Here is a 13,161-nt window from a genome sequence, read left to right as displayed (position 1 = left end):
TCTCGGGCGAGAGGAGATTTGAAGAAATATTATATAAATTTATTATGCATATCTCTTTATACAATATTGTTTGATATATCGTCTAAATATAATATATTAGAAGCAAAAAAATATATATAAATATATATGAGTATATCGTAATATTTTATAAATGTGTAAATATTCGATTGTTACCTAATTTCTTCGAATATTTATCAGAGGTACATTCACAAGGTTGAAATAAGAGTGTGACATAATTTTCGTAACTTAAAATACACAGTATCCTGGGGGTATAGTGGTTCCACTCGCGAATATACATGTCCGTGTAAAGCTTGATTGTAACTACTGCCGGCTACTGCGACTATCTGTCATATGGAAAATAATGCCTTTATATGAATTTTCAAAAAGGAAAGATTATATCACCGCAGCAGATATTTTTTTTAGAAAAAAATATATTTGTTTCTTGTTTTATAAATTATCGAGTGTTTAAAGAATTTTAATTAATTCTTTTATACAACTTTGATCAAATCAAATCTATATCTAAAAGTAAGTGTGCAACATTTTGTATTAACAGGTGTATAAAAAGTATATTTTACAGCTTTCCTATAATTTCTATATAATTTTTTCATTTTTGATAGTATGTATGAAATAATTGGTTGATGATAATTTCATTTATTAAATTGATTACAAACAAAAGTTTATTATTAAATTAATTAGGCTCGACGAGGTAGATTGCCTCTTGGATTTTTGTCCGCGTAAATTTCACGTCGGCAGTGATTTATTAATCAATTAACAAATATCACGCCGTGAATCGAAGGAATAAATCAAATTGCAAATTATATTTGTAATGTCCGCGATACGGTATTATTTTAATATATTAAGAGATATTATTTTAATCTATTTTTAACTTCAATACCATGCAAAGTCCATAATTTTAAAAATTTTTTAATACTTAGCAATGCTTAGCAATTTATTTTTGAGAGAAGAATCTATTCTCTTAGTTAATAAAATAAAAATTCAATCTTTTTTTTATCAGTTTTGAGGAATAATTCGAAAATATATCTCTCTTTGCTTCCACTTTCTCATAATTTAAAAGCTAATTTGACATTTCCACTTTGTATACAACCTTCCAATTTCCGCGAGACATGTATTTAAGATATGTTATCAGAGCGAGCGATCGGGGAACTTTGTTGCACGGCAAACGCGCGTCACACATTCACACATTGTAATTGTATGCTGGTTAAATGAGCTTTCGGCGCTTTCGGTGATTTAGACAGCGAGTTGTTTCGTAACTGCGATTGTTTTCTCGAACGGACGAGCTCTTATGTCGCGGCGCCGGGATCGAACGACTCGCAAATGGTATTACACCGGTTTCCGGCAAAAGCGGAAGTGCCATTTCGCTCGAACGTTCTCGTTAAGTTCGCGCGACCATCCGACAAACAATTATCTCGTTTCGAGCCTACCTCACCCTTGTGCACTCTCTCTTCCTCCACACCTCGTGTCCAAGAGACGAGGGTATTAACATGTTGCCATTGGCAGAAGAATTACCATATTCATATATCACGACTCGACCGATTTAATATATGTTTCAAAGATACAGATCTGATTTTGCTTCTTGTTAATTTATTAATTTAATCTACATACGGCTGTAATATTACTAGTCAAAATATCCTCCCATCATCCTGATTTCTCCGTGACAAGAGAATGAATTTATCAGATTTTTTTTTATTATTCTGCGCAGTTCTGGAAAATTTTCGCGGTGATATGCAAAAACTGTAATGACTGAAATGCAAATGGGGCGTACGAATAAAAGTGATGCAAATGCACGTTAGTGTGGGAGACGAAAGCCGAATTTTCGTTTTAAAGTAAGAACATTATGCAGGGATCTGTGTTCCGCGTAAAATAATCTTTTGCTTTTTGCTACAAAGCGTTCGCTTGTTCGTATTTCAAAGCGTTTGCTTATAAACGTTTTCTGTCGTCGCTAACTGTGACAAGTACCATAAGGCAGTTATGCACAACGTCATAGAGAATCCTGATTTATACAAACATATTTATATAATTCTGCACGAAATGTATTCCAGCTATAATTAATCTTTATTATAGGATTATCATGCCATTGTTGTATTAATTTAGTTATTGTAATTGTAATTGTTTAGTTATTTAGTATTCATTATTGTAATTTGCACTTTTTAAATGTACAGAATACTTGATAGCCATCAAATTTAATTCGACATTGTTTCCGTAATGGTCCCTTAAAAATAATCTTTATTTTAGAAAAATTACTTTTATTAATTACCCCGATATACATATATTCCGATAGTTAGTATAATTATTTTGTACACACGATATACGAATACATCTTGTTTCATGCAAACAAAACGAATACAGCGAATGGTTGCATGGTTTATTGATTATAATTCGTGTACACAGTTCACGTGTGCGTGAAGTCGGTATATTATTTCGAAATTCAAATTATCGAGAGAGTTCTCTGGTTTTTTAATTTCGACATCTTTTCAATACTTAACAGATTAAACAATCCTGATCGTTTAATCTATTAATGAACAAACCGAAGAACTTGCCTCTCATGACAAACAGAGCAGTCATTACGCAGCATCTCTTGTATTGCGAGAGTTATTTTTTGTCAGATTTTGAGAAATTAATAGCTCCTTTTTAAGCGTCCTTTATGGTAATTTAATTTATAATACATGAATAAATACTCATGATACGATCTACGTGTAAGTGGAATTGTGTTTCGTGGGTTCCATAAGAGAATAAAATTTGCGCGTTTAGCGGCGCTTCACGACTCGCGAATCCAGCAGGAAGATAAGTCCGCATAATCGCTCGCCGCGAAATTTATGTGCCTGCCTGACGATAAATCCCACCAATCTAGCGGGATTACGTGCCCGTAAATTAGCGTCGGTTGACACGTCTCCGGCCCGACCGAACGGAGGAAGAAAACGGGTTAAAAATTTATTATTTCGCGCGGATTAGCCGTGCGTGTGCGGTCGTGTTGTGAACGCGGGACGCACATGTGCGGAACCGTTTGACAGGAAATAACGACTGACTAGATTATCACCCCCGACATTTCGACAATTCCGAGTCTTCCGCATTTATTCGAACAAATGGAAGGTTCATACTTTGCAGTAGCATTGAAATAAGCAACGAAAGTGCGACTTATTTTTTATCGAAGATATAAAATATCTCCTTTATCATCTCTTGTACAGTCAGCGACATTCTTCGATCTTCTCGTCGGGATAAAAACCTCGCCGGGGATAAGATGACGGGGTTCTTAGTCGCCAGTTCTATTCCTGCAGGAGTGGTTTCGCAAATGGTTCCACTAGAACGCGTAAAGCGTACTAGCATAATCCGAGCGCGGATTAGTGTTCGGTTAATGACCTGAGAATTGAAGGGCCAACTCGATTAATCACTGGTACTTGACCGAATGTCTAACTTCAGTATGCAATTAAGCTTCGAGATAATTACATACGTCGAACTCCATCTAATAAATTTAAAAACCGTTTAATTTTCTAATCTATTAAATTCTGACTAAAATTAATTAATTAATTAATTATTAATCTTATTATTTAAATGTAGATACGTAGAGAATTATATTTTTAAATTATTATTTGCAAAAATAAGTAAAATGAAAGTTAACGTAAAATTAAATATTTAAATCATACATTTAACTTTCGGTACAATTAATAATAAGCAATTTTTTTATTTCTTTACGCTATTATATTCATCTATAATTCTAAGAAAATCGTTACACAAAAATGATTAAATATACATTTTAAAATTATATGCAAAAGAATATTTATTTATATGTATATCTATATGTGTGTTAATCACATCATTTTGATTTAATCCTCACGAACTTCTTCGCATAAGATAACTGTGATTCCAAGAAATACATGAATAATTTCTATTTTGTATCCTATATTCCTAATCATCACTGGCTAATACAAAACAGATGCCCTTCTCAAATAGCGATATAGTGAACAAATCAAAGTCCAAGTAACGTGCCTCTTGCGAGCACAGTAGTATATCTCGCTGAGCGAACCCGATATGAAATCCCGGGTCTTCCGAATACTCTTCGTCCTGCAAAGGAGGCGGAGGATTGCGCACATGCTGCGCGACGTTTTATAGGAAAGCCGAAGCAGCTGTTCCGGTTAGTTTAATATCAATAGCAGTTCTCCGACGGCGATGGCGAGCGAGTGCTTCATTTTTGCACGATATAAATACGGCACGTATCGTATATGTGTACACACGATGACGTGCATCCGCCGTGTCGCTATGAATTTCTCATCGAGTCTCGGTGCATACGCTCCGCGGAAATTACCGGTACCGGTAATAACGGGGCGAATCCGAGCGTGGAATACCGGATTCCAAAGAACGCCGCAGGTATCCGAGCGACGCGAATACCGCACACACGTGCGCATTCGTCCGAGTATCGCGGAGACGATAGGAATCGCAAGGATGTAAAACCGCTCGTCTTTTAAGAGCGAGACACGTGTGTCTCGCGACGGTAACGAAAAATTATGTCCTGTCGCTGTGCCGGGGTTTATTCGGCATCCTGGTAATCAACTGACGAAGACATAACAATATGTCTCCACGGACAATTTCTTGCATACTAGAAGATGAAAAAATGATGTAGTTTCTCCGAGATTCTTTATGAGGACTTTCAAAGCGTCCAATAATTACGGTGACCATACGTCCTTTATTTTAAGTAGCTGTTCTTTAGACTGATTTATTTTTTCCAAACTCAATTTTGTCCTTTATTTTTACAATATAATTCTTTTCTACTTAGCGTTCCTATGTTTAATGTCGTACTAACGACAAATGTAATTTTTTCTGCAAAAAAAGGGCGACATTTGTTATCTCGGTATATATCTACACTAATATCTAATTTGTTTTGTTTTTTGTTAATTAAATTTTTTTAATTTTTTAAATTAAAATTATTTATTTTTTATTATTCCGAACCTATTTCGGATTTAAGGGTTTGTTCCAACACGAATCAGTTTCAAGCTATAAGAAAACTGTGCATAGTTCATTTTGGTATACTACACGCAAGAACATTTCATAATACTTAGACTCCGACAGTTACAAACTGGTTTGGAGACATGTTGGAACAAAGCCCTAAAATTTTCAGATTTGTCCTTTACTTTCCCCCAGAAAATATGGTCACCGTAGGAATATTGTTAGTCTTGTGATTTTTGCTTAATTTTTCTCAGAACTACCGCATAAATTTTCTTCATTTTACTTTAACGTCTAGTTTAAACTTCGTTTGATTTCTGTAACATCACGTAATTATACGCAGAAACATGTCAAACGTAATATGAAATTAAATATTTAACCCGATCACTCTTGCCAAAACGAACTTTTTCTCGCTTCATTTCAACACAAATAAAACACGCAGACAAATTCAATAAAAGGTTCAATTATCCTACGTTTAAATGAGACCCAAGATTGAAGAACTTCCCTTCTCTCTCGTTATTATTTATTTAAGTGAGTTATTTTACTTCCACGATGTACTTTCTCGGGCAAAAATTAAATAAATAGATGATAACGAGAGAGAAGAGAATATTCTTCAATCTCGCGTCTTACTTAAATGTAGAATAATTTTGTTTCTTTCCCCCTCTTCCTTGCGTATAGAAAATTTCTGTTATACTACGAAGCGAACGCTTTCGGAACGCTAAATAAAATTAGACGGCGCCGGTGATAGAAACTGTCGGTTTCCTTGCAAATTGTGTTACACAATTCAGACTAATAACGACGCTTCCGGCAGCGCAAAAATTCAATTATCGTTTCCATCCTGGCGCGCATTAATACTAAGGGAAAATTATGTTTTATGCAATTTTCGCGTTCGCGGGATTGTCCGCGGATGCATAAGGAATTTCTCTCACACCAGGCACGGCATACTAATGGAGAATTTCTTCGTTCCGGTGTCAAGTTATCGGCCAGTTTATTCATTCGCGACGTATTGCATATTAGCGGAGGTGTCGTGCTTTATTTTACACGGTGTGACGCAGCCCCGGTGGGGCCATTTGCAAATGAAGCCGCCCGGCAGCACGGAGAGAATGCGCTTCGATGTTTTTTTAATGAAGTCGGCCCATACTCGGGCAACTATATACCATGTATACATATAACACCGGCTGTACAGTAAAATTAAAGTTCCCGAATGGCGAATTGTTTTAATTAGTATTGCATATACGCGGCAAAAATAACGGCGGCGCTGTGACAATGAATATTAATGACATATTTAAAGGATATGCTATATATGAGCGATTATGTTAACATGCATAAGATTTTAATAGAATAGGATGTAGCCGACCATTCAGCGGCGATAATACAAGCTCGTTTAAATAACGTGTTTAAATAATTTATGATGATTTTTTTATTACACGCGTGTAGTCCAAGTTAATACATTAGAATAATGAGGCATCAAATATGCGTGGCGATACTCTGGTTAAAAATATTCATAAAAGCGGAGAAAAAAACCAGACGAAACAATTCTGTCGTGAGACAGTAGCATAAGATTCATAAGTGTAAAAGCAAGTGTCCCACAAAGTGGATGCAGCCATTAATAATTCTAATGTTTAACAATCCAAGTAAAAGCCTCTTCACAATGGAAATCCGACAGCGGACGCCGTCCTTTGCCTTTCCTTAGACAGACAAGAATCATATTGCAGATATATCTTCAGAATCCGAGAACAAAAACAATTCGAATTCTACTTTTTAGAAAATAAATATTGAGATATTTTTATTTCCTTTCCCCTAGAGAATGTAATTAGAAATATAATATGTATAATATAAAATATAATAGAATATAATTATATTTTCAAGGTAGAGACTTGCAAGATAGATTTGCAAATTCATTAAAAAAAATTTTATATGTATTTCCCAGTGAACATCGAGCATCAGTTACATTACATCTATGTTATAATTTCTTATTCAACAATACAATATAACGTCTTATATTGTTTATACTGTTATGAGTGTTATGTAACTGATGCTCGATACGTGCAATATTTACTGAGCTCCAATTTCAAAGACATAATATCAATTATTTAATTAATTAGGCAGAAACGTTGAAATTAACTAGGCAGAAATTTAAATTAATTTTACATTTAACAAAACTAAAAGTGACTTGAAGGATAAGCTGATATTTTTTAACGTGCAAATTTTACAATTGATTGCCAGACCCTTTCGCGAGATGCAACAACTTTTTTCGACAACATCTGGCCGCAGCATTTTTAATAATTATGTAATAACAAGTTACCTGTCAACGATCCAATTAAGAGGTCTGTATGTCAAACTTCTTATCTCATATTGCCATGCAGGAAGGTAATTATGCAGAGTGTTTGATTGTTCGCACCATAATTCAACTGAAAACGATGATGAGGAAAATTGAACGCGAAGATTCTATATGATACTGATGTTAATACGTGTACTTTACACATATGAAATTAAACAAGTAAAATTTAGATTGTCTTTTTGAAAAACATAGTGTCTTAATAAAGGTAAAAAAAATTATTTGCGCATTTTATAATACTAAAAACATTTTTTAATCAAATTCCAATTATATAGCCCAGTATCATAAATAATATTTATAAAATATATATTCATATGTATGATTTTATATGATGTCTTAAAAGACACAGTTACTTGATCATCCTTATTTGATAAATAGATTATAAATAACATATTAAAAATACCCGAGAGAAATGTATACAATAAAGAAGTGAATGATACAATCGTTCTTTATACATTCAAGAAATATATGGAAAGGCGCGCAAACGCGCTTTCCTATATTTTTTATTCATTTATCTGTTAAACATTACAGATTTTTCACACAAATATCAGACGTTGAAATTTTTTAAAATAGAGGAAAGAATCTCCTTTTTCACGGCAATTTCACGGTAAACCTCGTTCCATGGACCGTACGTAAGATCTATAATTTCTTGAGCACGATTTAAATATCGTCGTGTTTTCTTCAACACGTTTCTGTAACAAATACATAATGCATTGCAATAAACGACAAACGGACGTAATTGTAGTTCAGTACAATCTAAACGACAAAATTTCGACATTTACTTGTAAAATTTGGATGATGTATTAGATTCTTCTTGCAAATATTGCAGGCATATATCCGTTAATTTATTTATTTCATTGCAGACTTCAATGCTCCAAGAGCCGTATCTTTCTTCAATGGCCACGATACTGTGTTCGAGATACGAAATCGAATTCAACCATTGTCCTAAAATCAGAAAGCAATAACAATGGTTATTGGGATGACGCATAGCTCTGTACAAGAACGATTGACTTGAAATCGAATATCAGATTCGATACCGATTGTCATCCCACATATATTCGCATCATTGATACAAACCCATAATAGCGTACACCTTTGCCATGAGATCCATAGTAGCGGCAATGTCTTCGTGATACTTGTATAATGCGTCCTTTCTGAGAAGCAAACATTCTTTCAGTTTAATTAACGCCTCCTCGTACTTTTCCTCCTCTATGCAAATTTCTGCTTTGGCAAAGTGGTGTTGGGCCTGTCTCAATGTAAAGTCATAAATATTTTCATAGACTGCCGCTCCGCAATCTATACAGTACATGGAAGAGTGGCAGTTATCACTCAACGGTCCGCTACATTCAGGACATTTCATCGCAGAAAATTTTTTCTGTAAAAGAATAAGCGTACATTTATGTATGTGCATATATTATATATCTACACACGTACAGACAAAATATAATAATGTACAACATTGTAAATATCCAAAAATAATTAATAGTTTACCAAAATATCTTCATATTCTGGTAGAGTGCATGCTGTACAAGTGCACTTAAAGCAGTATTGACCTTCCATTTTTTCCTGTCTTTCCCTTCTCAACATTCTTCTAAAATCAGCTCCTGTCGCATAATATCGAAAGTGAGATAAAAACAAAGAAACTAAATCAATAAAATATAATGATTTGTTAATTTATTATCAACATTTAACATACCGTAACAATTGAAAACTTCTTCACCCGTCGCAATATCCCGTGTGGCTTTAGTTATTAAAGTTTGCCCTAAAAAGCTAAAGAATAATAGCGTTAGTGCCATTGAAATATATATATATATATATATATATATATATATATATATATATATATACACATGTATATATAGAAATATTTATTTTCTATGTACATTTATGTAAGCAATGAACAATTGCGTCTCATTTTTCATAATCAAAATATCTATATATATTACCTATTAATTATATTAGGATCACAAGAATGATTCATCATACTTGCAGAGGGATAAATCGCTGTAGCTATTCTATCTTGTTGTTGAATAAGGAGTTTATTTTTATTATTATCCGCTATCGCGTTTATCTTTGTGATAGCATGCCCATTAGAAATAAGCTGTAATATATTTCTCAACAGTAGAGAACTTACATACAATCGTTCATCCCCCTTTGTCGCGAGGTCACAATTGAGATCGTTACAGAACTTTGATACTAAGCATTTTTTAAGATTGACAACTTTAAAAAAATCTGTATGTTTTGATAGATACAGCGTAAGCATAATTGCCGTCTGAAAGAGAGAAGTAATTAAGGATAATGCGATAAATTTAGTTTTACGAAAAATTCTCTATACCATGGCACAATACGTCACATATCTTATTTTCGCGTGAAAATTATTACACTTACGATTCCATACGAAATAACGTCGCACGGTTGCAGTTTCGAAAAATTAGTCACTAGGTCTTGCACTTCATTAAGTCTGTTATCCTCAGTTGCAGCTGTACACTTGAACAACGTTCTTACAGCCAGATATGCTATTCCAATGTGCGACCAAAGGCCCATTTGATTGCCAAGACATTCCCAACGATGGCAAGACGAGCGTGCTTCATCCCAACAATCAATATTGCAATACGCACTGTCGACACACTCTGTACATCTGTGTAAAATTTAACATATTTTACACATATATAATACATATATGTATTTAGCGATTTCTCAAAGCACAAGCAAATATAGAAACTTACGGTACAGGAGTATCGCCGCATGAGCGACAACAATTGTAACAAATATAAGTTTTAACGTGAGGCAATGGGACAAAAGCGAATGCCTTTTCAACGAATAGAATCTGACCCCTTTTGATATCTCTATTAGCTACCACGTATCTCCCCTTTTCTGGAGCATATTTCACTTCTATCGCCGCCGATGCGGACCGAAAATTAGGATTTTCGCCATATGCGACTTCGGGCTGTGAGGGAAATTCCGTAGTATCTGTGGTATTGTCCGCATTATCTTCCATGCATGATATTCTCGATGTTATGTCTTTCATTTGTCTCCGTAACCGCTCTAAAAATTTCAATAATTCTTGATTATGAGAAATACGAGAAAGATGTCTACAAATGAACAATTTTTTCCTCCAACTTAAATATATACAAAGTAAATACCTACCTTTCTTTTCATTCGGCATATTACGCTGATTCAGTATGTTATGCATTTGCAAAACAGTTTCAACAGCTGATCCTCTATTACCTAATTTCAGATAACACTGAGCTGCACGCAGATGTAGTTTGTAACGTAAATTCTCAGGATAGCCTAATTTAATCGCCAATTTGATATCGTTGATGCAATCCTTTTTGCGTTATCATGCAAATAATAAATTTACTTGTAAATAGAGTAATAATTTTATAACATTAAACTTGTTATTATCAACAAAATAAATATGTTTTATTAAACTTGTTATTATCAACAAAATAAATATAAAAAATAAAAATAATTAAATAATTGTAAAAAAAAGTATTATAATATCAATTTACCTGCCACCTGTCCAGATAGAATAGGGAGGCTGATCTATTTGCGATTGCTATTGACAAATCTACACTATTTGAGGGAGCGTACAACGCACTTTTCGTATACAATTCCAGTGATGCAGCATACTTTTTCGATTGAAACTCCTTGTTCCCGGACAACTTGAAAGCTGTTGATATTTCCAAGTCCTTCTGCCGTTTTCTCTTATCTCTTATGTCGTAGAGAACATTCAGCCACGCGGACACTAATTGCCTGCATCCCAAATAAGACCATGCAATACGCTCCAGCGCACATTTTAATTGAAATAAACAATTTTGTTTATTCCTAAAATTTAACTTACACTCTCTCTAATAGACAAACATATACAGGGTGTTGAAAAATGGTGGTACCTAGTTTTAGGAGTATGTAGTACTCGTGAAAACAAATCGAAAAGTCTTCGCAAGTGTTACTCCAAAAATAATTTATGTGCTCCCCCGTTCATTTTAAAACAATTTGTCATACTTTTTTATTGAAGATCGGAAACGTTCAAAAATTTCAGATTTAATTCGTATTTGTTAACAGGTTTTCAATTTTCTGTATCAGTTCATCCAATGTGTCAACTGATGTGACATACACCATGCTCTTCAAATGTTTCCATAAATAAATGGAGTAAATCCAATGAGCAAGGTAACCATGAACGCGTCCTATCCACTTTTCTTGAAAACAATTGTTTGTTTAAATGTTGTTTAATAATCATGAGGAAATGCACAGGGACACCGTCGTGCAATCGAACTACATTTGTTATCTACGTAGAAGAGGAATATCTTCCAAAAGTTCGACGACGTTCATTATTATCGTCAACCTTAGAAGCTCATGAAGGACGAGTAGATGAGTGGTCGCGTGTAAACATGTTACACAATGCATATGCGTGAAACGAACAGAGAATACATTGAATGCTTTATAACTGAGAAATAAATGGTATTTGGAGTAATGCTTGTTAAAACTTTTCGGCTTGTTTCCACGAGTCCTACATACGTCTAAAAATCACCTTCTCTTAACATTCTGTATATAATATAATAAATATATTACCGTTAATTAAAAATAGGGAATATAGAATGAGTGAAATTTTATTTCAGAAGAACGCACTAGTGATGAGCTCTTCATTATCTCGCCAGAATTTAATAAAATGATTATTTTAAAGACCGCGATATTATATGAAGAGCTCTCCATGAGATAGACACATTGCCTACACGATCGTACTCACACGAGCTCCGGATTGCGCAACAAACGAGATATTAGATCCTTTTCACATTTCATGCCCTTTATCTCGCCGTTAAGTCGGGAGAGCTCCAGCTTGCAGTTCAAGGTATCGATGACTTTATCCCAGTCCATTCTGGTTGACTCCGTTACGATGTCAGCGTCGCGCATCATCATACGCCAACAGAAGCGTATATTAGCTGTAGCTCGGAGTTCGGAGCAATTCGGAGCGAGAGGAGACGACAAGAAGTTGCTTTGGTTGCTTACGACGACATGAGTAAATGAGTTGCCAAGGGCAGCGCGGCCGGAGGAAGGGTGGGGAGACGTCCAACTGGTAGTACCTTATGCCCTTAGCGCGGTTGAATATGATTGGCGCGCGGCGACAGAAAGGGAGAGACAACCTGGATGAACCTGACCATAGACATGTTTTTTACTATATAACCATAAACTGCCAGTCGGCTTTTGTCTGATTTAATGGACCGTAATGAACATGAAACGCGCCGCCCGCGCCATCGCCTAAATGGCAGACAATCGAAATATGAAGTAAGATTCCGGTAGTAAAAGATGAGAGAAGAGAGAAACACAGAATATAATTCGTTCGTCGCTGTTTTACCAACTTCTCGGCAATCCAAACGGATTATGGAGCAGTTAAGTTTCCAGACAACGTCTTAATGACGTCTTTAAGACGTTATATATCTCGATTTGAGACATTCTGTTCATTGGGTTGACCTGAGTATTATACTTGTCGTTTGGATTGCCGAAGAGTTGGTAAAACAGCGACGAATGACTTACTGTGTGTCTCTCTCTTTCCTCATCTTGTATCATCGCGATCTCACTTTATTGCCATTTAAGCGATGGCAGCGCGTTTCACTGTACAACGAGGCATTGTGAAGATATGAAACGTAGGCAAGTCTGTGGTCCATGGTTGTATATCATATATGTATATAAGCAGTGACATATTTAGAAAAATTTAAGCAGTAAGCAAATTAATCAATGACAGTCAATTAAGTAATTCTCGAAAACTTAAGATAGCCATTGGTCAATTTGCTTACTGCTTAAGTTTTTCTATGTGCCATGGCCCTAACAATAACTCTATAGGTGAGAAGCTTAGAACTTAGAACATGTATATT

At 34.9% G+C, this 13,161-nt stretch overlaps 1 protein-coding gene across 1 annotated transcript; it reads right to left on the bottom strand.

Annotated features, from left to right (window-relative positions):
• Window positions 1-7,736: 7,736 nt before the first annotated feature.
• Window positions 7,737-12,524, bottom strand: LOC139818827 (SET and MYND domain-containing protein 4). Its single transcript, XM_071787813.1, has 11 exons — window positions 12,039-12,524; window positions 10,804-11,047; window positions 10,439-10,619; window positions 10,018-10,336; window positions 9,680-9,929; window positions 9,238-9,563; window positions 8,988-9,061; window positions 8,783-8,895; window positions 8,369-8,666; window positions 8,074-8,236; window positions 7,737-7,983 (listed from the first exon to the last, which is right to left on the bottom strand). The coding sequence occupies exons 1-11, from the start codon at window positions 12,206-12,208 to the stop codon at window positions 7,839-7,841; spliced, it is 2,283 nt and encodes a 760-aa protein (XP_071643914.1). The 5' UTR covers window positions 12,209-12,524; the 3' UTR covers window positions 7,737-7,838.
• Between the last annotated feature and the right edge of the window lie 637 nt (window positions 12,525-13,161).

Source organism: Temnothorax longispinosus, chromosome 9 (genome assembly GCF_030848805.1).
Source record: "Temnothorax longispinosus isolate EJ_2023e chromosome 9, Tlon_JGU_v1, whole genome shotgun sequence".
Lineage (NCBI taxonomy): Eukaryota > Metazoa > Arthropoda > Insecta > Hymenoptera > Formicidae > Temnothorax > Temnothorax longispinosus.
Note: the sequence above shows the minus strand (reverse complement) of the source record. Positions and strands in the feature narration are given on the sequence as shown.